This window comes from Pongo pygmaeus, chromosome 11 (assembly GCF_028885625.2).
Source record: "Pongo pygmaeus isolate AG05252 chromosome 11, NHGRI_mPonPyg2-v2.0_pri, whole genome shotgun sequence".
Taxonomy (NCBI): Eukaryota; Metazoa; Chordata; class Mammalia; order Primates; family Hominidae; genus Pongo; species Pongo pygmaeus.
In genome coordinates, this window is record NC_072384.2 from 101234091 (window position 1) to 101259477 (window position 25387).

Below are 25387 nucleotides of genomic sequence, written 5' to 3' on the forward strand. Positions count from 1 at the left end.
AGGAGTTGGCCATGCCAGAAAGAACTACCATGTGATTTAAGGTGGTAGAGCTCTGGGTCACACTGCATCAGTCCACGTGGAGGCTGAGATCAACCAAGTGGGCAATCAACCTAATCAATCATGCCTACATAATGATGCCTCAATAAAAAAAACTCTGGAAACCAGAGCTTAAATGAGCCTCTCCCATTACCAATACTTTGTGTTTACTGTCATGCATTGATGCCAGGAGGGTAATGTATCCTGACTTCAGGGGAAAGGACAACAGATGCTTTGTATTTGAAACCCTTCATATTCTACTATATGTGTCTCTTTTGGCTGATTTTAATCTGTATTCTTTCCCTGTAATAAACCATAACTGTGAGTATAATGGCTTTCAGTGAATCCTGTGAGTCCTTCTAGCAAATTATCAAACAAGAGTTTGGTTTTGGGAACTCCCAAAACTTTCAATTAGTCAGAAATGAGGGCAATTTTGCAACCTGTCCCTCAAACTCTGTCTAACTTCAGGTACGAATCCCATTCTACAACCAAGAAAGCAAGGTGTACAGAGTAGATAAACTGTCTGAGGGAAAAATTTCTAAATTGCAGTACTAGAGTATGAATCCTGGTTTGACTGACTGCACATCCACTTTTTACACTGCTTTATACAAGATGACCATAACATAATACCAAACATTAGACAATGGGTATTTCACAACTATGATGTATTCACCTTTTGGACTCTTCTCATACCAAACTCGAACTGAAGTAATTATAGTTAACTACTAAGTGTAAGTTAACGATTGTTAGCTGAGTGCAGTGGTACATGCCTGTAATCCCAGCTACTCAGGAATCTAAGGTGGGAGGATCACGTTGAGGCCAGGAGATCAAGACCAGCCTAGGCAACATAACTAGACTCTGTCTCTAAATAAATAAATAAATGGGCCAGATGCAGTGGCTCATGCCTATAATCTCAGCACTTTTTGAGGCTGAGGCAGGAGAAGTGCTTGAGGCCAGGAGTTCGAGACCAGCCTGGACAACACAGCAAGACCTTTTCTCTACAAAAAATAAAAAAAAAAATTGGCCGGCCAGGCATGGTGGTGCACACCTGTAGTCCTAGCTACTTGGAAAGCTGAGGTGGGAAGATCACTTAAGCCTGGGAGGTCAAGGCTGCAGTGAGCCATGTTTGTGGCTACAAACTACACTCCAGCCTGGGTGACAGAGTGAGACTCTGTCATTCATTCATTCATATATTCATACATACATACATACAAGTTGTTACTATATACAGTTTTGACCATTACCGGTTCTGTGCAGTGAACGTTTCCCTCTGAGGATGAAGATCACTATAAACAACTCTGATGAGATCATGCTGACACAACGCCCCTTCTGTCAAAGCCATGGATCCAATTGTTGAAGGCTACAAAAATAAGGTACAGTATGAGACAATGTCTCAACCATGAAGTAAAAATCTGTATCATGTAATAATATTTAATTTTCTTTTCCACAAAAGGCAGTTTTGGATCATTTATTCTTCTCATTCTTCACGGAAAAGGTTCAGAATCTTTCAACTGTCAATTATATAAATTCTATAGCATCTTTTGGAAATTGCCTGTAAAATATAAAACTAAAAACATTTTTTAAAAGTTATGTAATAAATCTAATATTTAAGGGAGTATGAAAAGTTGCTGAAAAAACTAAAGGTTAAAAATACATCCATTTTAATGTCTATATTCCAGAACAGAGTACAACTGCTTATAATTATACAAACAACATTAAAGACTATAATCAAATATCTCTCTTTTTTTTTGAGACAGAGTCTCACTCTGTCTCCCAGGTTGGAGTGCAGTGGCATGATCTTTGCTCACTGAAACCTCCGCCTTTTGGGTTCGAGTGATTCCTGTGCCTCAGACACCTGAGTAGCTGGGATTACAGGTACCCACTACCAAATCCAGCTAATTTTTGTATTTTTAGTAGAGACGGGGTTTCGCCATGTTGGCCAGGCTGGTCTCAAACTTCTGACCTCAAGTGATCCACCCACCTTGGCCTCCCAAAGTGCTGGAATTACAAGCCTGAGCCACCATAACCGGCCCAAATGTCTCTTTAATACTAACATTATTGAGTTCATGTTTCTAAAGTTAGAAGAACCATCCAGGCCGGGCGCGGTGGCTCATGCCTGTAATCCCAGCACTTTGGGAGGCCAAGGTGGGCAGATCAAGAGGTCAGGAGATCAAGACCATCCTGGCTAACACAGTGAAACCCCATCTCTACTAAAAATACAAAAAAATTAGCCGGGCGTGGTGGCATGCACTTATAGTCCCAGCTGCTCGGGAGGCTGAGACAGGAGAATCGCTTGAACCCGGGAAGCAGAGGTGGCAGTGAGCCGAGATCGTGCCACTGCACTCCATCCTGGGTGACAGAGCGAGACTCTGTCTCAAAAAAAAAAATTGAAGAACCATCCATTCTTTAATACTTTACTACTCTCCATTTTATTTCATGATACACAGAACTTAATTAAAATCTATTACTCAGAAATATACTGTGCTAAAATGATTCCCGGCTAAATGGGAGACATTCTATTTTAAACACAAAACAAAGTCCCACAGAATTAATTAAGCAAATTAATAGTGCAAAGAGCTATAAGATGGTCAGGATACTGTGTGCTGACAGGAAAATAGAATACAATTTTTAGACTACTAGTAAAGTTTCTTTAAATGTTATCCTCACAACTTAGTGTAGTGGCAATAAAGGCCACTGCAGACCAGAAGTTTGATTCATAAGTTTCTTATTGGATTTTACTTAAAGCCAGAAAGTAGAAGTTCAGCTCAACAGGCATCATTTACCTACATGATTATCAGTGTTCTCAAATTCTTCAACCAAATAAATATAAGCAAAAAGTATAATGTACTGAACACCTAGAACGCAGCAATTAGATTCCTTTAAACTGAAATACAACAATTAGAGTGTCAACATTCTTTTAAGTAGTTATTTTCCTAGAATAATAAAGAATAACAAAAACAAATCAATCTAAGGTGATTTCTAAGTAGTATGGAAGACTTTAAAAATTAAAGAATATTTTTAAGGCTTATTATTTAAAAAATTAAAAATAAAAATATTTTAAAAATTAACGAATTTTTTTACAATTCATAAAAGACTAACGAGAGTAAAAAATGATACTCGTAGAGTCAGGTGCGGTGGCTCACACCTGTAATCCCAGCACTTTGGGAGGCCGAGGCGGGCGGATCACGAGGTCAGGTGTTCAAGATCAGCCTGGCCAACATGGTGAAACCCCATCTCTACTAAAAATAAAAAAATTAGCCGGGCGTGGTGGCACGCGTCTATAGTCCCAGCTACTCGGGAGGCTGAGGCAGGAGAATCGCTTGAACCCAGGAGGCAGAGGTTGCAGTGAGCCAAGATCGCACCACTGTACTCCAGCCTGAGGGACAGAGCGAGACTCCATCTCAAAAAACAAATAAACAAACAAAAAAGATACTGATAGAAGAATAAAAAAAACAAAAGAACTAAAGAAAATTTTTCATTATTTTCTGACTCTCTCGTCACAGCTCAGTCTTCTAATAACAAACATCCACTTTTAAGAAGCAAATCAGTAAAGATATTTTAGGAATATTTATCTCTGATAAGAAGTTGACTTTTTGATTTGTTACTCAATATAATTTAAAATAATTCCACCTTTCCAATGTTACTTACTTCATGGTATATTGAAGGCTTGGATAAGGAGGGGATAGTGAAAGACAGAACTTTATTGTTCCCATCTTTATCAGCGATTTCCTATAGTCAAAAAATATACAAAGATAATGAAATAATCACAGATCTACATGAAATAATAATTACTTTCTTAATTTACAGAATATATGATTGGCAGTAGGAAGATTTTTCAGAAATAGTAATGGATAAAAATATTACCACCCTAGTTTATCTTTTAACTTATTAGCAAATTTGTACACTTTGGTAGTAGAGTTATAATCCACAGAATCCACAGAGAGATAGATATTGAGTACAATACTATACTAAATCAAATACAATATGACAGCAAAGACATGAGGCAGGCAAACAAATCAATTTGATGTTAAATTCACATACAGGATGGGAAGATTACAAGTGATTAGATCTTTTAGTAAAAACATGGCTATGCTAAACAGATTAAAATTAAAAGTCTTATCCAAGAGATCCACACTTACGAAAACAAGAAAAACACATTAATTTAATAGAGAATGAATTTTTTTCCAGCTTTACTGAGGTATAATTGACAAATGAACATTATATATTTATGGCATAAACCACAATGTTTTAATATATGTATACACTGTGAAATGATTAAAACAATCAAGCTAATTAACAAATGCAACACCTCACAGTTATCCTTTTTTTTTTAAATGGTGAGAACATTTATGAATGAATCTTGAATAAAAGAAACTCTTACAATCATTCAGCAATAAACGAATGACCTGAAATAAGCCACATTAATAATTATTGGGCCAGGTGTGGTGGCTCAGGCCTGTAATCCCATCACTTTGGGAGGCCAAGGCAGTCGGATCACTTCAGCTCAGAAGTTCAAGACCAGCCTAGGCAACATGGCAAAACCCCATCTCTACAAAAAAATACAAAAATTAGCTGGGCATGGTATCGCAGGCCCGTAGTCCCAGCTACTCAGGAGGCTGAGGTGGGAGGATCCCTTGAGCCTTGGAGGTGGAAGCTGCAGTGAACTGAGATCAACCACTGCACTCCAGCATGGGTGACAGAGTGACATCCTGTCTCAAAAACAAACAAACAAAATGATTATTAGTCTAAGTTATTAAAAATAAATTCCTATTTAGGTAATTTTTACTAAGCTACAACAGTTCTTGTGATTTTTTTAAAAACACTTTATTTTCATAAAAAAGACAATGGACAATGGTATCCTTCATTTCTCCATCTCTGGCACCTCCAATATTCCTGTTATAAATAAATATTACGGCCAGGCGTGGTGGCTCACACCTGTAATCCTAGCACTTTGGGAGGCTGAGGCGGGCGGATCACCTGAGGTCAGGAGTTTGAGACCAGCCTGGCCAACATGGTGAAACCCTGTCTCTACTAAAAATATAAAAATTAGCCAGGCATGGTGGCAGACGCCTGTAATCCCAGCTACTCAGGAGGCTGAGGCAGGAGAATTGCTCGAACCTGGGAGGCGGAGGTTGCAGTGAGCCGAGATCACACTATCGCACTCTAGCCTAGGGGACAAGAGCAAGACTTCGTCTCAAAAAAAAAAAAAAAATATATATATATATATACACACACACACACACACACACACACACACATATGCCTACAGATGACAACAATCAGAGGAGTGAAAACTGCAGCAATCCTTTTCCCCACTGTCTTATTTTTGTCTATTTCCCTTACAACTCATATTAGCATACATCACTGGCATAAAATCCATAGAAAGAAGACTGCCCTTACTAGACCTACATCTAGTCTCTGACTACAGTAAGTAGTCAGAGACTGAGTAGCTGCATGGCCTAAAAAGAAGAAACAACAGGCCGGGCACAATGGCTCACGCCTGTAATCCCAGCACTTTGGGAGGCTGAGGCAGGCAGTATCACTTGAGGTCAGGAGTTCCAGACTAGCATGGCCAGCAAAGCAAAACCCAATCTCTACTAAAAATACAGAAATTAGCTGGGCATGGTGGCACATGCCTGTAATCCCAGCTACTTGGGAGGCTGAGGCAGGAGAATCACTTGAACCCCAGAGGTAAACGTTGCAGAGAGCTGAGACTGCCACTGCACTTCAGCCTAGGCGACAGCTGAGACTGTGACACTGCACTCCATTTCAAAAAAAAAAAGAAACAATAACAGCAGCAATAATCATCATCACCAAACACAAACCTCAAAGAACTTCCGTACAGGGCTCATTTCTGAGTTTATTATGTCATAGAAGAATACCAATTACATGTGAATAATGACCATACCTCTAATTATGGTAGGAAAATAGGTCTGAAAAGTCCCTTGAGGGTATAACTTCTTTGTATTCAAACCAGGTCCCACCACATCTGGGCCACTGTGCTTCAGAGAAAGCCTATGCTAAGATGAATGGGCCTGATTTAAGTTAAGCAAAAATGTTTTAATTTTATTCTTAAATTTCAAATTAAGCCAAGTACTTTTTATTTATCTTTGCAGGTATTTGTGAAAAGGATATGCTAAATTTTGTTTAAGACAAATATAAAACTCCCCCTGGGGCTATTTGAAACAAAGAAGTGCTGGGGAGGGAAAGAAGGAAAAACAGAAAAGAATACATGGACAACTCCCACTGTGATTAAGAAAAACTGAGAACCACAGAAAAGGAAGAACACAGACATCAAGGGAATCAAAAGGAGTCCAAAGCCTAGGGTTACATTTCTGACATATAACTGAGCATTTTTCTATAGTACGCTAATTTTGCATTGTCAAAAGATAACTGAACCACAGCACCAACAAGTTATGTCAACAACTTGTCAAACATGACACTTTGCAAAATGTTTGTTTCATGTGTCCCATTATTGAATTTTATTACACTAAACACATTAATAAAAATGATAGCTTAATGCTAAGCATAATCTAAAACACCAAATTCCATTATTAAATCAACAAACATTTACTAAGTATCTGCTGGTAAGTACTATAGGAAACACAGTGATAAATAAAACAAATTTCCTACTTGAAAAGAAAAAACAATCAGGCAAGTTAGGAAAGTAGAGAATTTTATTCCTAGATCAATTTTCATTTTTTTAAACCCACTTTTAATTTTGATGGTAATAATAATGAACATTTATAAACACCTTATGCAACATAATGAATTCTTCAAGTTGTTTTTAGTCCTACTAACAATGTTTTCTTTTTTACAGATGAGGCAACTGAAGTCAAGATATTAAGTAACTTGCCTAAATTCAAAACAGCCAATAAGTGGCAGGGCATGGTTCTGAACTGAATACAAGTCATTCTAAAGCCCTTGCTCCTTCCTTCAGACTTCTAGCGATAGAAATGTTTGCTAATGATTTTTTAAAGTAACTAATAGTTAGAGGAGTGAGCACTGGTACAGAAGAATATTTACCATGAGATTAAATTTTCTTGTACCTTATTACCTTTCAGTTATAAAACTAAACTTTATTATGTGGAATTTTGTTTACAATGTATACTAAATACACAAAATATAAGACTTCAAGGTGCAGAAATTTCAATATCAATGGTCCTTAACTGGACATCATGAGAAAAAAATAAAATAATAATGTTTATGGTACTTAATTCCTTAGAAGAAAAGTTTCATAAACAATGTACTATCAAATACATAATATATTATCAAATAACTATTAAAATTTGCAATTTTTATGACAAATAACACTTTGGTTTCTCAATTGCTACCCCACTCAACGACTCCAAGATACATTCATAAAATTCACGATTCTTTATTGATGAGTTCAGGTAACTGTCCAATTTTGTAGAGGCACATGAGAATGGAAATATGATGCTGTGCTATTTTGCTTCCTTGCACTGCGCAAGAAAAGGTGCCTTGTGCTGCCCAAGTCTTCAGAAAAGTGCAACGCAGATGATTCCATGTTCCTAAACTCTCCCTCACCTTTTCACCTTGCTTCCTACAGTCCTTGTAACCTTTCTAACATACCCTCCCCATCTTGCAGAAGTAATCAAGTCTCAATCTTCAAGTTCCATGTAAAGCCCCTAGTATCTCAGAAGTGTTTATGGTTTCTTTTCTCCCCCCAGTTTCCACTGTGTTCTTACTAAGATTTTAAAAATTCTAACATGCTATAATACCATATGGACTTTTTCCCTGTAATTGATGTCCTCCCCTCGAAATTTCATGTCCATTTGCCTCACTCTTCTCAATTATGTATATAGCCTTTAACATATAAGAAGTGGTGATTAAATTCAATTTATAATTCAAAAGTCTCTCTGCATACCACCATGATTCATTATCCTAATAAATAATACAATTCTTCTGTTCAAAACCCTCTAATTGCTTTAAAGAGAACCTAAACCTAAACTCTTCACTTTAAAAAGATTCTCCAAAACTGACACAAAATTGTCTTTTCCAGCTTGCATATATACTCTGTGCTTCAAACAGAATTACTTTCTATTTCCAGGACGTGACTTGACTCTCCTGCCTCTCTGCTTATGTTCAATTGATAGCTGCTTCCAGAAACCTCACCGGCTCCTCATCTCAACAGGCCAAAACTATACCTCTTCATAAGACCCAGCTTAGATGCCATCGCCTCAATAAAGCCTGCCATGATAACTTCAGCTAACATCTGAGTTTCTCTCTAAAATCCTCTTATTATACAAACCGCATTATTAGTTATCTATAAACATGTCTTTTCGAACATAGCAGGAGTTTCCTAAAAGCAGGTGCCACACATGTAATTCTCCATATTTTTAGTGTCCAACTCAGTGGCATACATCCAAAAACATTCATAAATATTGGTCAAATAAAACAATTTGAAGATATGAATAAAATATTAATAATGTGATCAATTACAGTAGTTTTACATACTTTATAAAATACATTATCAAAAAAATGCATTATCAATATCTACCCCTGTACTCAACCTAATTAGTTCAAACAAGTTATACTTATAGACATTTGAATTGTTTTTTCTTTTTTTGAGACAGGGTCTTGCTCTCTTGCCCAGGCTGGAGCACAGTGGCACAATCATGGCTCACTGCATCCTCGACGTCCTGGGCTCCAGAGATCTTCCCATCTCAGTCTCCTGAGTAGCTGGGACTACAGGCATATGCCACCATGCCCAGCTAATTTTTTATAGAGACGAGGTTTGGCCAAGCTGCCCAGGCTGGTCTCAAACTCCTGGGCTCAAGTGATCCTCCCACCTTGGCCTCCCAAAGTGCTGGAATTACAGGCATGAATCACTACATCCGGCCTCAATTTATTTATTATTTTTATTTTTATTTTTTTTGAGACGGAGTCTCACTCTTTCACCCAGGCTGGAGTGCAGTGGTACAATCTTGGCTCACTGCAACCTCTAACTCCTCAGTTCCAGCAATTCTCCTGCCTCAGCCTCCCAGGTAGCTGGGATTACAGGAACACACCACCATGCTCGGCTAATTTTTGTATTTTTAGTAGAGACAGAGTCTCACCATGTTGGCCAGGCTGGTCTCGAACTCCTGACCTCAAGTGATATGCCTGCCTTGGCCTCCCAAAATGCTGGGATTACAGGCATGAGCCACTGTGCCTGGCCAATTTATTTTTCTCTAAACATTCCTTAAGTATTATTTCAGAGAACCTTAAAAAATACTTAAAATTTCCCAAACTGTCATCTTCAACTTACCAAATTGTAAATTCCTAACAGAAGTGCTTCAATGCAACCATTACTCTGTCTGTCTCGGCTAACTGTAAGCCGTAAATAAACCCACATCAATTCTGGCAAGAACTGCAGTGTGAACCTCTTAAGTCGAACCTCTGAGCTACGATAGAGCTCAAACAGCTGATGGCAGACAGGCTCCAGGAGCTAAAAGGAAAATAAAGTGCACTGGTCATTTCAATTCTTTTGGTTGTAACTGTTTTGTTTTTTTTTTTTAAAGCACCTATATCTGTATAGTATTTTAAAAAGTCTTAATATTAATTTCTCCACATTTTGAGTTAATTTAACCAAAACCTTCGTGTAAAGAGACCATATATTAAAACTGACCAATCCACTAACTATAAGAAGTATTTTGTGCCCATATATCAATGTACCTTTCAGTATACTCTACTACTAAATTTACTAGATTATTAGTCCTTTAGCCAATGTACTACATTTATATTTGAGAGGAATTTTCCTTTCTATTCTTATCAACTCTTACTATCTTCCATTTCAAAAACTTTCCATTGAAATAAAATAATTTTGCATAATATTGTTGGGAATAAACTTAAAATCTCAACTGAGACTATGATTTAAACAAATTATATACCACTCTTACTGAAAAATGTGTATTGATACAGAATTTTCTAAGAGTCATGTTGTTGGGCAAAGCAACTCTTTTTTTCAACCACTGCTAATCAGTTTCTGAGAGTCAAAAATTCTGTACATATTTTGGAATCAGAAGAATCCTATATAAATCATTTGTTACTTAAATCTGTGGAAAACATGTTTCTTTGGAGGAAAATGTATGCATTTGTAAGTGTTCTGTGGAATCAGTTTTCGTTGTATTGATGTCATTGTCTCTAAGTGCTCAGTGTCTTCATTGCAATATGAAATTTATTAAAGCATCCGCATTCCATTTTAAAAAAACTTATATACCATTCAGTAGAAGAAGGGATTTTGCAATACATATTTGTGCATCCAAAATTCTAGCTAATATTTAAAATACATACAAGTGAAGCAAACTCTTTTAAAACTGACTTAAATTTTTCTTATTGTATTTATGTGAAAGATTTTAAAAAGGAGAAAAGTATCCAGAAATAGCTTTTTCAGTGTTCAATTGGCTAATTTTTTATATGATATCACACGATATGACTTATGAGGAACTTCATGACCTAGAAAACTGAAGAAAATGAGCAGTTAAAATACACTTTCCCACTTTTCCCTAAATATGTACTGCCAATTTAGAATGGGTTTGCCGGAGTAACTGTAGGCTGCAGAAAACTGGCTATGAATTTAAAATTCATATAAAATATTGACAAGAAACTATAAAATAATTTTTAAAGTTTAACACTAACTCTTTAAAAAAAAGAATAATAGTTCAGTAATTTCATGTGCTTTCCTCTATTCTGAATGATTAAAATAATGCATATACATTTGGAAATCTGCTTGAATATATTTACATACATCTGTAATAATCTAACACTCTACAATAAAAAGTCACTGTCATGATTATAAAAAGTTAACAAATCCATGTCAATTATACAGTTAACATATTTAGAAGAGTTAGGCTTAGCTCTGGAAGAATTCTAAAGCTTAAAAAATTTACATACATACACATCCTAGTCTAGTAAATACTAAGCCCTTTATGTGAAATCACCATCAGAACAGTTTTTAAAATCTTTAAAAAATTTTCCAGAGGTTGGGTGTGGAGGTACACATCTGTAGCTCCAGCTATTCACAAGGTTGAAGAGGGTGGATAGCTTGAGCCCAGGAGTTTGAGGCTGCATTGAACCATGACAGCATCACTGCACTCCAGCCTGGGTAACAGAGCAAGACTGACACAAAAGAAAAATATTCCAACTCTTCCCTTACATTGAAGTCTAGACCAGTCAGACAATTTGTCAAAGGTCAGTGAAGTTAATGGTGAAATAAGACACTAAATTCAGGTCTTCTGACATCAAGTTGATGTTTCCACTCTACCGCACTTCTTATATTAGAATGGAGGTATAGATTGTTCAATCACAAAACAGTGTATTCTATGTAGTGCCAATAATGAACAAGTAATAAACTTTTGGAAACTGTCAGTTGCTGGCATCTTTCTTAAATATTGAGAGCAATATTCAGTTCTTTGGGAGAAGTAAAAAACTGTTGCTCTCACAAATTTTGTTTACTAAAAATTTATACTCATGTTTCAAACTCAATCTCCTCTTTAGTAAAAAACTCTCCAAAGATTGCCTTCTCTAAACTTTATGGGCCATGGTACAATTATGATGAATTTCTTCTATGAAGACCTTAAACTCCTCTTTCTCAGTAGCAACAGGTACACTGGCATGTGGGATACTATATTTTAACTAAGCACAGCGAAGAAATACAGGGTTACCAGCATTATTACTCTGTGTTTTTTGTAAGCGAATTGGGGGTAGATGTTGGCAATCCAGTAAGTTTTAATCAGATACTACTACAAAGTAAGACTGTTAAAAACTCGCTGGTCAGGCGCGGTAGCTCATGCCTGTAATCCCGGCACTTTGGGAGGCCAAGGCAGGCTGATGGCTCGAGACCAGGAGTTTCAGATCAGCCTGCATAATGTGGCAAAACCTCACCTCTACAAAAAATACAAAAATTAGCCAGGTGTGGTGGCACACACCTGGGTAGTGCCAGCTATTTTTGGGGGGCTGAGGCAGAAGAATTGCTTGAGCCCAGGAGATTCAGTCTACAGTAAGCTGTGTTCAAGTCACTGCACTCCAGCCTGGGTGACAAAGTGAGGCCCTGTCTTAAAAAAAAAAAAAAGAAAAATTGCCAATGCTATGTGTTAAAATCTTTAATTGTGGCCAGGCTCAATAGCTCATGCCTATAATCCCAGCACTTTGGGAAGCCAAGGTGGGAGGATCGCTTGAGCCCAGGAGTTCAAGGCCAGCCTTGAACATCATGAGACTCTCTTTAGAAAATAAAAAATAAAATTAGCAGGGTGTGGTAGCATATGCCTGTAGCTAATTGAGAAGGTGAGTTTGGAGGATCACATGAGTCCAGGAGTTTGACGTTACAGTGAGCTATAATGGGGCCACCGTACTCCAGCATGGGAGAGAGAGTGAGACCCTGGCTCAGAAACAAACAAACAAACAAACAAACAAAAAAACACTTTAATTTGAAGCATATGTCTCATAGCACCATGTTCTCAAATTCTTAATATAAATGACTCTGACCTCCCTTAAATGGCACCACCACCCACATCAAAACGTATTAAAAATCATTATACTTGGGTTAGAAAAAATCATAACTGACACCATTCCCAAATTTAGCAAACACTGTTTTGACATGATAATTACTAAGAGACACACTATTTGATGAACACACTGAGAGTATTTGGATGGAATAATGAAGAAGCCTAACTTGAGTGGGTTAAAGAATGTGAGGTGAAAAAATGGAGACAAGTAGACAGAGGCTATGAATAAGCAATATTTTATGAAGTTCATCTGTGAATAGGGACAGAGAAATGGGGTAGATAATATAACAGGAGGTAAGCTGAAATAAAGTTTTTAGAAAATAGAATATGGTTGTTTATCATATTCCACTCATCAGAGAAAGAAAAAAAGATCAGCGATGGAAGAGAGAAGGAATAATTGCAGGACCAGAGTCCTTAAGGTAGCTAGAGAAGATAGAATCCAGGCCTAAGTAGAAGAGATGGCTTTTCATACAACCTGAGATACTTCACCCACTAAACACCAGAAAAGGCAAGAGAGTGCTGTAGAATGGTAGATTTGAATCTGAAAATACGAAAGTTTCCAAATATTTTCTTTTTTCTCTGAGATGGAGTCTTGGCTTTGTCGCCAGGCTGGAGTGCAGTGGTGCAATCTCGGCTCACTGCAACCTCCGCCTCCCAAGTTCAAGCGATTCTCCTGCCTTAGCCTCCCGAGTAACTGGGACTACAGACGCGCACCACCACACCCAGCTAATTTTTGGTATTTTTAGTAGAGACGGGGTTTCATCATGTTGGCCAGGATGTTCTCGATCTCTTGACCTCATGATCCACTCCACTCCGCCTCCCAAAGTGCTGAGATTACAGGCGTGAGACACTGTGCCGGCAACTATTTTAAGTTCTAATTCATACTAATATGGCACATGACAATTTTCTAAAATAATTTCTTGTAACCTAAACAGTACGTTTGTTTCTTTCAGAATACAACAAAATCAGGATTAAAAGGGACCTCCTTCTATGATTAAAGTCCAGAATTGTTTTGAAATTCTATAGAATTTATCATTCTATATTTCTGAAGTCTGAACACATGGTTAGAGCCTTCTAACCTGACAGGAGACAGGAGAGAAACTCAGACCTCCTCTAGCAACTGATTGATTATAATGAATGCTGGACCTTGAGCTCGCATCCCTCAAGTTGTAATTTTTCCATTTCTAGCCATGAAACCCCCAAAGTCCCTCACATTAATATTATGAAATATGACAACAGAAAGTAATGAGAATAGCTTTTTTAATGTAATAGCTTCTAAAGTATTAAACAAAAAAATAGGAAAAGGATACTTCTTATACACTTGTGAGCCCTAATGAAAATGTCATTTTAGAATCTCATTTTGTACTTCACTGTCCTTCCAATCAATATTATTCTATGTTCATTATTATGTACATGATAAAATACTAGATTCTAGGGAAGTTACAAATACAGAATATCTGACCACTGCCCATGAAGAGCTTACAATCTAAAGAGAAAGCATTAAAACAAATACATTTTAATAAGCAAAGCTTAAATGTTAAGACAGTGCAAAACAAGGGGTAGGGAATACACACATTCATTATTCAAACAAAGAATTCTGAAAACTCTTGACCATATGGATATGCATATACGTACATTATGCATACCCAGAGTTATAAACATTCAGAAATACACTGCAAGAGAAAAAGCAAATGAATCCTGCAATTGCTGCTACAAATAGCAACAGATGCAAGACTAACTGAGAGCCAGTCGCAATTTAGGAGACAGGAAAGAAGGAGGTCAATAAGCAAGCTTTTAGTGGTAGGCCAAAAATGAAGATGCACTTTAAGTTAAGCTGCTGGTTAGGAAGGGATTACCTGAACTTCTTCAAACTCACTCCAGTACACAGCAGAGGCACTCTTGGAGGCTGTATCTGGGAAGATAAGAAGCTACTTTCCTGTGTGTTCCTTTCATTTTCATTTTAAGCATACATGAATCCAGTGGTGATAAAACTGTATGTCATACTACTGTGTTAATGGAAAGATAATGTGTGTATTTTGCATAAATTAATATACAGATTCAATAACTGCACTTTTTCCTTCTATCACAAGGTTAAATAATACCAAACTCTTATTCTAAGTTTATTGATCTTGACTACTTAGACTACAAAGTGCTTCTTCTTATCCTTTTCAGGCTAAATTTACTAGCAGCATCATTTTGTGTTATCAGTTTGATTTCACTGACTAGAGTGATTATACCTAGTTATATATTATCAGTAAAATAATTGTAAAAATACTTAAGATAAATAAAGCTGGATCAGTATACAGTTAAAATATGGCTTCCAGAGCAGGAAACATTCCAGAACAGGAAAGAGAAAAGTTTCAAATAAATAATCCACTGAGATGATGGTCAATAAAATCAACAATCAAAACATACTGCACATTCAACAGGAAAAAATTTGACCAAAACATTTCAAAATATGGAAAGGCAGGGAATAGGGAAAGCCAAAGCAACTATCAGAATGAAAAACAGCAGAAAGAAAATTTTCCAGATCCACAAGGAGAGAAAACTATAAAACTTAAATTTATGTGTTTTGGTATACATATTTCATTTCACTATGTAGAAATTATTTTTCTTGAGGTCTCCTACCTCATTATTTGAATCTTGAATAACTTTATAGAGGGCTGGTACAAGTGTTTTTTTCCGGTGTAAAGTTGCTGCATAACTGGTGATCTGAGTGTCAGGTAATGCCTAAAAGAAACCACCAAAGGAAAACAAAAGTGAACATTTGAGAAGCGAGGAGCTTTATTTTACACAAATAGTTCTTGAACAGATTTATAACAAACTCAAGTGAGAAAAGTAAAAATAATTAATATAAAGAAATAGGTTGGGCACAGTTGCTCACACCTGGAATCCCAGCAGTTTGGGAGGTCAAGGCAAGCGTATCACTTGTGGTCAGGAGTTCAAGACCAGCCTGGCCAACATGGTGAAACCTGTCTCTACTAAAAATACCAAAAATTAGCCAGGCGTGGTGGCGGGTGCCTGTAATCCCAGCTACTCAGGAGGCTGAGGCAGAAGAATTGCTTGAACCTGGGAGGTGGAGGTTACAGTGAGCTGAGATCGCGCCACTGCACTCCAGCCTGGGTGACAGAGCAAGACTCCCTCTCAAAAAAAAAAAAGAAAGAAAGAACCATCACAGTTCAAACAAATTAAGTTAGGATGTTATAGTATACAATTCTTCTAACTACTCAACCATAAATACTGATTAGAAATCACACATTATACCAACATTTCCTGAAATGGGCCATCTTAAATTAATCTAATCTTTAAAAAAATGTAGGATGTTTCAATTCTTGCATTTATGTTTTGCCAAAACATTTACAATTCCATAGTATTCATAAATTACATAGTTTTCCATAAAAACTATTTGATTTTTAATTATAGGATAGAAAAACGTAGGCATAAATCCTATTTTTGTGCCTTATTAAAGCTTGGTGGATCTTCTCTTTTACTGAATATATTTTAAAATATCGTCTCATCAATCCTAACAACTATTTTCATTTTTATGTTATCACCTTCTAGCCATTATTCATATTAGTACCATTTTTAAGAACTGCAATTACAGAAACATGTTATTTTGTATTTTGCCATTTCCACTTCCTACCATATTTTTATGTTTCTCCATAGAGCACATATTCAGTTTGAATTACTGATGTATAGAAGAATATAATACATTCTGATCTCCAATCCAATTTACCTTGAATTCTGATAACCATTCTTCCACAACACAACGGTCAGTTCCCAGCATTTTCTTTTACCTTCTACTCCTCTTTTATCTCTAAAAGAAAAAAGTATTGAAGCTGAGTACAGCAGTACTTACAGAAACAACCAGAAATAAATGATATGTGCCTTTCAACAAGGAAAATTAATCTACTATACATTTTAGATAAGGTGACTTGTTTTAGTTTGGAGCACAATTAAAAGAAAATTTTTCAGAAGTAAGTTCTGGCTGGGCGTGGTGGCTCACAACTGAATCTCAACACTTTGGGAAGCCGAGGTAGGAGAATCACTTGAGCTTGGAGTTCAAGACAAGCCTGGCAACACAGTGAGACCTTGTCTCTACTAAAAATCAAGAAAATTAGCTGGGCATGTGGCGTGCACATCCAGTCCTAGTTACTTGGTACCCAAAGGTCAGAGGATAACTTGACCACAGGAAATAGAGGCTGCAGTGAGCTATGATCATGCCACTGCATTCTGGCCTGGGCGACAGAGCCAGACCCTGTCTCAAAAATAAAATAAAAATAAGTTTTATGTTTAATGATACATTTGAAACCTATTATCCTAATGCTTTCATATTTTCTCCAGCAAATTATACTTCAAAGTGGCAAAGACAAGTGTCCTGAGTAAAATCAAGTTGCACATTATCCAGACAAATGCAGTCTACAGTTTTACCAAATACATAACCAGAACAAGCTACACATCATAAAACGAACTGAGAGAGTATAAATGACAAAGCTAGATAAACTAGAAACCAAAGGTTACATATTCAGCAAACTGAATATAAACATATACGCACCATACAAAATAAGGCCTCTGAAGAAAACAGATCCATAAATTTTCTAAAATGGAAAAACAGCTGGGCATAGTGGCTCATGCCTGTAATCCCAGCACTTTGGGAGGGTGAGGCAGGACTAAGCCCAAGGGTTCCAGACCAGCCTGGGCAACATGGTGAGACCCAATATCTATAAAAAAAAAAAAAAAAAAAAACCTGGCCGGGTGTAGTGGTGTGCACCTGTAGTCTCAGCTACTCAGGAGGCTGAGGCAGGAGGATCTCTTGAGCCCAGGAGGTCAAGGCTGCATTGAGCCATGTTCACGCCACTGCACTCTAGCCTAGGCAACAGAGTGAGACCCTGTCTCAAAAATAAATAAATAAATAAATGAACTGGAAAAATGCCCAAGTAGAAAAAGCAAGCTGTAGGATGTAAACTGTAATTCCATTTAAATGCTAAGGTAGTCACCCCTGGAAGTTTATCAGCACCCAAGTAGGCAGCTGCCGAAAAAGCTAAAAACGGATTCCGTAAGAATTAATTGATTTATTCCATAAATATTTCTTAAGCATCAACTATATGGCAGCCATTTGCTAGGATCTGGAAATATAATAATAAACAAATCCAGATGTACACCCACTTTAATGAACCACTTATCTAGTGGAGGACACCAAACACATTTTTTCAAAGAGATGAAGAGAAAGAAAGAAAAGAAAGAAAAGAAAAGAAAGAGAGAAAGAAAGAAAGACACACAAAAGTATAAAACAAAGGAGCCACTATTGACTAAGGAATCAAAAGAGCTTCTCTGAGGTGCTGCTTAAGTTGAGATATCAAAGATTCATAGAATTAAGGGGAGTAGAAAGAGAACATTCTAGGAAGAGGGAACCACTTATATAAAAGGTCCTGTGGTAAGAAAAAGCACAGAAAGTTACAGAATCTAAATGAAGATCCAAGTGGTTTGGAGTAAAAGGCACAATGGGCAAGAGTTGAGCGTGGACAGGAAGGCATGGTCCGATGGTATAGGAAGTTTGAAGGCCAGGCATGGTGTTTCACACCTGCAGTTCTAGCACTTTGGGAGGCTGAGGTGAGAGGATTGCTTGAGGCCAGGAGCTTGAGACATGCCTGGGAAACACAGCACGAGACTCCCATCTCTACAAAAAAATTTTTAAAAATTAGCTGGATGTGCTAATATCATGATAGAATCAAATTCACACATAACAATATTAACCTTAAATGTAAATGGGCTAAATGCTCCAATTAAAAGACACAGACTGGCAAGTTGGATAAAGATTCAAGGCCCGTAAGTATGCTGTATTCAGGAGACCCATCTCACATGCAAAGACATACACAGGCTCAAAATAAAGGGATGGAGGAAGATCTACCAAGCAAATGGAAAGCAAAAAAAAAAAAAAAAAAAAAAAAAAGCAGGGGTTGCAATCCTAGTCTCTGATAAAACAGACTTTAAACCAACAAAGATCAAAAGAGACAAAGAAGGCCACTACATGATGGTAAAGGGATCAATGCAACAAGAAGAGCTAACTATCCTAAATATATATGCACCCAATATAGGAGCAGCCAGATTCATAAAGCAAGTCCTTAGAGGCCTACAAAGAGATTTAGACTCCCACACAGTAATAATGGGAGACTTTAACACCCCACTGTCAATATTAGACAGATCAACGAGATAGAAGGTTAACAAGGATATCCAGGACTTGAACTCAGCTCTGCACCAAGCGGACCTAATAGACATCTACAGAACTCTCCACCCCAAATCAACAGAATATACATGCTTCTCAGCACTACATCACACTTATTCCAAAATTGACCACATAGTTGGAAGTAAAGCACTCCTCAGCAAATGTAAAAGAACAGAAATCACAACAAACTGTCTCTCAGACCACAGTGCAATCAAATTAGAACTCAGGATTAAGAAACTCACTCAAAACCACACAACTACATGGAAACCGAACAACCTGCTCCTGAATGACTACCGGGTAAATAAGGAAATGAAGGCAGAAATAAAGATGTTCTTTGAAACCAATGACAACAAAGACACAACGTACTAGAATCTCTGGGACACATTTAAAGCAGTGTGTAGAGGGAAATTTATAGCACCAAATGCCCACAGGAGAAAGCAGGAAAGACCTAAAATTGACACCCTAACATCACAATTAAAAGAACTAGAGAAGCAAGAGCAAACACATTCAAAAGCCAGCAGAAGGCAAGAAATAACTAAGATCAGAGCAGAACCGAGGAGATAGAGACACAAAAAACCCTTCAAAAAATCCATGAATCCAGGAGCTGGTTTTTTGAAAAGATCAACAAAATTGATAGACTGCTAGCAAGACTAATAAAGAAGAAAAGAGAGAAGAATCAAATAGATGCAATAAAAAATAATAAGGGGGATATCACCACTGATCCCACAGAAATACAAACTACCATCAGAGAATACTATAAACACCTCTACGCAAATAAACTACAAAATCTGGAAGAAATGGATAAATTCCTGGACACATACACCCTCCCAAGACTAAACCAGGAAGAAGTTGAATCTCTGAATAGACCAATAACAGGCTCTGAAATTGAGGCAATAATTAATAGCCTACCAACCAAAAAAACCCCAGGACCAGACAGATTCACAGCTGAATTCTACCAGAGTTACAAAGAGGAGCTGGTACCATTCCTTCTAAAACTATTCCAATCAATAGAAAAAGAGAGAATCCTCCCTAACTCATTTTATGAGGCCAGCATCATCCTGATACCAAACCCTGGCAGAGACACACACAAAAAAGAGAATTTTAGACCAATATCCCTGATGAACATCGATGCAAAAATCCTCAATAAAATACTGGCAAACTGAATCCAGCAGCACATCAAAAAGCTTATCCACCAAGATCAAGTCGGCTTCATCCCTGGGATGCAAGGCTGGTTCAACATACACAAATCAATAAATGTAATCCATCATATAAACAGAACCGAAGACAAAAACCACATGATTATCTCAATAGATGCAGAAAAGGCCTTTGACAAAATTCAACAGCTCTTCATGCTAAAAACTCTCAATAAACTAGGTATTGATGGAACGTAACTCAAAATAATAACAGCTATTTATGACAAACCCACAGCTAATATCACACTGAATGGACAAAACCGGAAGCATTCCCTTTGAAAACTGGCACAAGATAGGGATGCCCTCTCTCACCACTCCTATTCAATGTAGTGTTAGAAGTTCTGGCCAGGGCAATCAGGCAAGAGAAAGAAATAAAGGGTATTCAATTAGGAAAAAAGGAAGTCAAATTGTCCCTGTTTGCAGATGACATGATTGTATATTTAGAAAACCCCATCGTCTCAGCCCAAAAATCTCCTTAAGCTGATAAGCAACTTCAGCAAAGTCTCAGGAGACAAAACCAACGTGCAAATATCATAAGCATTCCTATACACCAATAACAAATAAACAAAGAGCCAAATCATGAGTGAACTCCCATTCACAATTGCTACAAAGAGAATAAAATACCTAGGAATCCAACTTACAAGACATGTGAAGGACTTCTTCAAGAACTACAAACCACTGCTCAACGAAATAAAAGAGGCCACAAACAAATGGAAGAACATTCCATGTTCATGGACAGGAAGAATCAATATTGTGAAAATGGCCATACTACCCAAGGTAATTTACACATTCAATGCCATCCCCATCAAGCTACTAATGAGTTTCTTCACAGAATTGGGAAAAAACTGCTTTAAAGTTCATATGGAACCAAAAAAGAGCCCACATTGCCATGACAATCCTAAGCCAAAAGAACAAAGCTGGAGGCATCAGGCTATCTGACTTCAAACTATACTACAAGGCTACAGTAACAAAAACAGCATGGTACTGGTACCAAAACAGAGATATAGACCAATGGAACAGAACAGAGGCCTCAGAAATAACACCATACATCTACAACCATCTGATCTTTGACAAACCTGACAAAAACAAGAAACGAGGAAAGGATTCCCTATTTAATAAATGATGCTGGGAAATCTGGATAGCCAAATGTAGAAAGCTGAAACTGGATCCTTTCCTTACACCTTATACAAAAATTAATTCAAGATGGATTAAAGACTTAAATGTTAGACCTAAAACCATAAAAATCCTAGAAGAAAACCTAGGCAATACCATTCAGGACACAGGCATGGGCAAGGACTTCATGACTAAAACACCAGGCAACAAAAGCCAAAATAGACAAATGGGATCTAATTAAACTAAAGAGCTTCTGCACAGCAAAGAAACTACCATCAGAGTGAACAGGCAACCTACAGAATGGGAGAAAATTTTTGCAATCTACCCATCTAACAAACGGCTAATATCCAGAATCTACAAAGAACTTAAACAAATTTACAAGAAAAAATCAAACAACCCCATCAAAAAGCGGGCAAAGCATATGAACAGACACTTCTCAAAAGAAAACATTTATGCAGCCAACAGACACATGAAAAAATGCTCATCATCACTGGCCATCAGAGAAATGCAAATCAAAACCACAATGAGATACCATCTTACACCAGTTAGAATGGCGACCATTAGAAAGTCAGGAAACAACAGATGCTTTTACGCTATTGGTAGGAGTGTAAACCAGTTCAACCATTGTGGAAGTCAGTGTGGCGATTCCTCAAGGATCTAGAACTAGAAATACCATTTGACCCAGCAATCCCATTACTGGGTATATACCCAAAAGATTATAAATCATGCTACTATAAAGACACATGCACACGTATGTTTACTGCAGCACTATTCACAATAGCAAAGACTTGGAACCAACCCAAATATCCATCAATGATAGATTAGATTAAGAAAATGTGGCACATATACACCATGGAATACTATGCAGCCATAAAAAAGGATGAGTTCATGTCCTTTGTAAGGACAAGGATGAAGCTGGAAACAATCATTCTGAGCAAACTATCACAAGGACAGAAAACCAAACACTGCATGTTCTCACTCATAGGTGGGAATTGAACAATGAGAACACTTGGACACAGGGCGGGGAACATCATTCACCGGGGCCTGTCATGGGGTGGGGGGATGGGGGAAGGATAGCATTAGGAGAAATACCTAATGTAAATGACGAGTTAATAGGTGCAGCAAACCAACATGGCACATGTATATCTATGTAACAAACCTGCACGTTGAGCACATGTACCCTAGAACTTAAAGTATATAAAAAAAAAAAATTAGCTGGATATAGTCATGCACACTGGTAGTCCCAGTTACTGAGGAGGCTGAGGTGGGAGGAAGGCTTGATCTCAAGAGTTCAAGGCTCCAGTGAGCTATAACCATGCCAGTGTACTCCAGCCTGAGCAACACAAAAAAAAAAAAAAAAAAAAATGTTCGGAAATTTCATTGTAATGGTGACAAAAAGGACATACTTTCCAAAATAAACAAAATTGGAACTTAAACAACTCCCTTATCTCTATTGCTAGATATTAAATTACTGACCTTTGTTTTTTATTTACTGGAAAATTAGAAAGCCATACCTGCTCTGTATCTCAACTATTACCTCTATAGTTTTACAAAAATATCTATCTATAAATACATAGTTAGTTGATATTAAATTTTTAAATAATTTTAAAATATCATAAATAGATGCCCATAAAAAAATGGAACTTAGCCCAACCACCCATTCCATCCACAAACACTGTCAACCATTCTTCCAGATCTGTATTTATATATATATATTTATAACATATATGTAGGTAAATATGTTATTTAAATATAGTCATGTGTTCACATCATATATAGTGTTCTACAGTGTGCTTTTAACATTTGTTAAAAACATATCAAAGATCTACAGATCTATCTCATTCCTTCTTTTTTTTTTTTTTGAGTTGGAGTCTCACCCTATCGCCCAGACTGAACCACAGCGGCGAGATCTTGGCTCACTGCAACCTCCGCCTCCTGGGTTCAAGCGATTCTCCTGCCTCGGCCTCCCAGGTAGCTGGGATTCCATGAGTGCACCACCACACCCAGCTAATTTTTGTATTTTTAGTAGAGACAGGATTTCACCACATTGGCCAGGCTGGTCTCAAACTCCTGACCTCAGGTGATCTGCCCACGTCGGCCTCCTAAAGTGCTGGGATTACAGGTGTCAGCCATTGCGCCCAGCTTATCTCATCCTTTTTAACAGCCATAAAACTGTAAGCACAAACCCTTATCTGTCCAATAACTTACTGATGGACACAGACTGTTTTCAATTTTCTTATATTACCACAACATTGTTGCAATAAACACCCTTATACATATTTGTGCATTTGTGTTGTTGTCTTCCATAGTATAAATTCTAAAAATTGTACTTGAAATTTTAAGGTTATAAGATATAAACATTATTGATAGCATATCCAAATCTACTCTCAAAACTATAATCTTTCACAGATTTTTACGACGCATATGGCTGTTACATGTACAGAATAATTTCTTCCTGCTCTGTTTATAAAGCTACTACCATAGCATAGAAACCTAAATTAATCTAAATATAAAACCTGGATTATAAAATTTGCCTGCATTTATTAATATATAAGACTTTTAAAACTAGCACAATGAAAATCGGAATCAGAACACTCTATAACAAAAAAGAAATCACAATATGTATTACTGTATTTTAAAAATCGGCCGGGCGCAGTGACTCATGCCTATAACTCCAGCATTTTGGGAGGCCAAGTCAGGCGGATCTCCTGAGGTTGGAAGTTCGAGACCAGCCTCACCAACATGGAGAAACCCTGTCTCTACTAAAAATACAAAATTAACCAGGTATGATGGCACATGCCTGTAATCCCAGCTATTAAGGATGCTGAGGCAGAAGAGTCACTTCAACCTGGGAAGCAGAGGTTGCGGTGAGCCGAGACAGTGCCATTGCACTCTGGTGTGGGTGACGAGCAAAACTCTGTCTCAAAAAACAAACAAACAAAAAAATCACCTTGCTTGCTTAGTTAAAGCTTGACTCTTCTAAAATTAAAAACCATATTCACGGTTTACTCTTTAAACAATCTGGAGGTTATTTTAGAATATGATATTAGACTAAAATCTAACAATTTTTTCTTTCAATTGTTCTAATACATTGTTTGCATGCCTTTTCTTGTTTCTGTTTCTGCAGAGACTTGAAATACTACTAAAGTCTTACATATATTTGAAAATATTTCCCAGCTACTTTTCCCACTAGTTTTGCACAAGGACTGCAATCATTTATTTACTATCATTTTATTTTATTTTATTTTATTTTATTTTTTGAGACAGAGTCTCGCTCTGTTGCCCAGGCTGGAATGTAGTGGCATGATCTCGGCTCACTGAAACCTCCACCTCCTGGATTCAAGCAATTCCCCTGCCGCAGCCTTCCGAGTATCTGGGATTACAGGCGTGTGCCACCATGCCCAGCTAATTTTTTGTATTTTTGGCAGAGATGGGGTTTCACCATGTTGCCCAAGCTGGTCTCGAACTCCTGGCTTCAAGTGATCAGCCCGCCTTGGCCTCCCACAGTGCTGGGATTACAGGTGTCAGCCACCACGCCCAGCCTATTTACTGTCATTTTATAATATACTTTAATATATAACAGTACAAGCCTTATCCTAATTCATTTTTTCTAAAAATATATTTCATCATTATTGCCAGCCTTATTCTTGCAGGTGAATACTAGACTTTTGATAATAAATTCCTTCCCCACATCCTATCCTCAGGAGCATTTATAAATTAATTCCAAATTACATCTTCACAATACTGAGTTATCCCACAGAGGAGCACAGCACTGCTCTTTCTTAAAAATCCTCTTTTATATGTCTTAGTATAAATTTTGTATTTTCTTCATAGAGGTCAACACAATTTCCAATTAATTCCTATGTGGTTTTTATATTTTGATGCAATTACGATTCGGATTCACTTCCATTATCTTTTCTAACTAGTTACTGTTACACAAAAATTAAGAAAACTTTTTTATTAGAGACAGGTCTGTGTCACCTCAGCTGGACTGCAGTGGTGCAATCATAGCTCACTGTAGTCTCAAATTCCTTGGCTCAATCGATCCTCCTGCCTCAGCCTCCTGAGTAGCTGAGATTATACACATGTGCCACCATGCCTGGCTAATTTTTTATAATTTTGTTTTTTGTAGAGACAGGGTCTCACTATGTTGCCCAGGCTACAAAAACTTTTTTTTTTTTTTTTTTTTTTTTTTTTGAGACAGAGTTTCGCTCTTGTTGCCCAGGCTGGAGTGCAGTGGCATGATCTCAGCTCACCACAACCTCCGCCTCCCAGGTTCAGGCAATTCTCCTGCCTCAGCCTCCCGGGTAGCTGGG

General features: G+C 37.4%; 1 protein-coding gene and 1 long non-coding RNA gene across 15 annotated transcripts in view; one reads left to right on the forward strand and one right to left on the reverse strand.

Moving 5' to 3' along the window:
• The window catches only part of LOC134737744 (uncharacterized), a 56207-nt gene extending 44802 nt beyond the window's left edge, over positions 1 to 11405 (forward strand). Inside the window, exons 2-3 of the long non-coding RNA XR_010122947.1 lie at positions 1294 to 1409; positions 8108 to 11405. This is a non-coding gene — a long non-coding RNA (uncharacterized LOC134737744). The remainder of the gene's footprint in view (positions 1 to 1293; positions 1410 to 8107) is intronic.
• HYCC2 (hyccin PI4KA lipid kinase complex subunit 2) overlaps positions 1 to 25387 on the reverse strand; it is a 96046-nt gene that overhangs the window by 34993 nt on the left and 35666 nt on the right. For all 14 annotated transcript variants that reach the window (XM_063648333.1, XM_054476851.2, XM_054476847.2 and 11 more), the window contains 5 exons: positions 16279 to 16359; positions 15171 to 15272; positions 9308 to 9487; positions 3685 to 3765; positions 1281 to 1396 (listed from right to left, as the gene is read on the reverse strand). In XM_063648333.1, coding sequence (XP_063504403.1) covers positions 1281 to 1396; positions 3685 to 3765; positions 9308 to 9487; positions 15171 to 15272; positions 16279 to 16329 — 530 coding nt within the window. In that variant the 5' untranslated portion in view covers positions 16330 to 16359. The remainder of the gene's footprint in view (positions 1 to 1280; positions 1397 to 3684; positions 3766 to 9307; positions 9488 to 15170; positions 15273 to 16278; positions 16360 to 25387) is intronic.